The sequence below is a fragment of the Echinops telfairi genome, unplaced genomic scaffold (assembly GCF_000313985.2).
Source record: "Echinops telfairi isolate 266 unplaced genomic scaffold, ASM31398v2 ScPeMD7_7463;HRSCAF=8501, whole genome shotgun sequence".
NCBI classification, from domain to species: domain Eukaryota; kingdom Metazoa; phylum Chordata; class Mammalia; order Afrosoricida; family Tenrecidae; genus Echinops; species Echinops telfairi.
The window spans coordinates 911,809-913,571 of NW_022111363.1; the positions used below are offsets into that span (position 1 = coordinate 911,809).

At 59.7% G+C, this 1,763-nt stretch overlaps 1 protein-coding gene across 1 annotated transcript in view; it reads left to right on the forward strand.

The window, feature by feature from the left end:
- The window catches only part of TRIM29 (tripartite motif containing 29), a 28,083-nt gene extending 26,798 nt beyond the window's left edge, over positions 1–1,285 (forward strand). Inside the window, exon 9 of the mRNA XM_004712763.2 lies at positions 253–1,285. Within this exon, the coding sequence (XP_004712820.1) occupies positions 253–315 (63 nt within the window). The 3' untranslated portion in view covers positions 316–1,285. The remainder of the gene's footprint in view (positions 1–252) is intronic.
- Positions 1,286–1,763: the final 478 nt, after the last annotated feature.

A 1,763-nucleotide genomic window follows, 5' to 3' on the forward strand; every position in this document is an offset into this window, starting at 1 on the left:
AGTCTAATGGAGGAGTAAGGCTTTAAACTTATCAACCTGGTAACCAGATGAGCTCTAGTTTGGAGCTGAGCTGAGAATGCTGATAATGACTGGGGACTAATTCTTGATCACAGGGTAGCTGGACTTTCAGGTTGGGCTGCACGACCCCAGGGGCTGTTGGGGTTCAGACCACTGCTGCAACCTGGGCAGGGGCGGGGCTGGCTGGTGGGCTGGCTGTCATCTGCTTGGCCTGACCACTCTTGTCTCCCCCAGTCTCACTATCGGCCGTTCTACGTCAACAAAGGCTCCGGGATCGGGTCCAACGAGGCCCCGTGAGTTGCAGCCGGGAGGGAACAAGGCACCAACAGCCCTGCCGTCGGCTGCTCCCACTGCCAGCACCTCCCCAGCCCCTACTGTTCCTGTGTGGGTGACCCACGCCTGCCTCCCCAGTTCTCAGCTGGCCGGCCGGCCTTCTCCAGACAGCCTGGCCTCCCCTGCTGATCCAAGCCCCCTTCTTGCTTTGTGTGCTCTGATGCCTACAGACCAGGCCATGGCTGGGGTGGGAGATAAGGGGGCTTCTCTCCACAAACCCAGGATCCTCCTCTTGAGCTGGGTGGTTGGCACTAGCAGTGGGTGGCCCCATGACCTCAGCCTGCCCGTCCTGTCCACACCCTGCTGTCTCCAGGCCTGTCCAGCATTGCGCCCCAAGGCCTCCCCCGCCCATGATATGTGGTCACTAGGTGCCAAGCCCAAACAGCTGCACATCAACCATCCACACAGACCCTGTGGCTAGGCAACCCCACTGACCCTGCCAGGAGAGACCTGGCCCCACAGCCCTGGGCCAGGCCCGAGGGATGCAATGTCTGGGGGCGCCACATCCACTTTGCGCCCTCCTGGCCAGCAGGATGGTCTTAGCAAACTTGTTCGTCTTCCTCCCGCCAGGGTGGGCAGCTCCCTCAGTGTGTTTATGTACCCACGGAAATAGCTACCAGCCCAGTCACCCTTTAGGGAAATACCATTTTCCTATAGAATTTCATTTATCGGCTAATTTTGTATTCTTTTTCATAATGGCGAGTGAGCAAGCTGGTGGCCAGGTGGCTGGGTGGGTTGCGGGGTGCTGTGTAGTTACAGGGGTGCCCCCCACACTGCCTCCATCACACAGGCTTCCTCCTTCCTCTGACTATCTCAAGGGCCCAGGGCCTGGAGATAGGACAAAACCTGGAGCAGCAAGTGGTTGTACCCCGTCTCTTGACCCCAGACCCTCTCTGACTTCACTCCCCAGGAGTGGGGGCTAAGGACAGGGTGGGAGAGCTTGAAGGGATGGGAGAGGGAGGGACAGAGGGAGGGAGGGAGGGAGGGAGCCGGTCTGCTTGGGCTTTCCCCTCCTGAATAAATCAGCGACCAGCCACCTCTTTGTCTTGAGTGTGTTTCCCTGGGGTCCGTCTGGGCGGGCCTGGCTGTAGGCCATCTCCAGGGCCCCTTCCCCATCTCTCTCCAGCCTCCTCCCAGCCTCGCCCTTGGCAAACCCACCAGGGAGGAGGAGCTTCCTGAGGCCATCAGTGGCTGACAGTAGAAGAGAGACTGGGTATGTGCGGGGACAGGCCTGCACACGTGTGCTAGTGCGTGTGTGTGCACACGTGCCTGCTAGGCTTCTGCTGAACAGCCTGGAGCCATGAGGCAGAGAGTAGAGCCCACTCTCGTGGGCCAGGGTGGAGTGGGCTTATCGGGCTTCAGTCCTGAGAGTCTTCTCAGCCTCTGCTTGCATGGAGGGATTCTTGATGGTG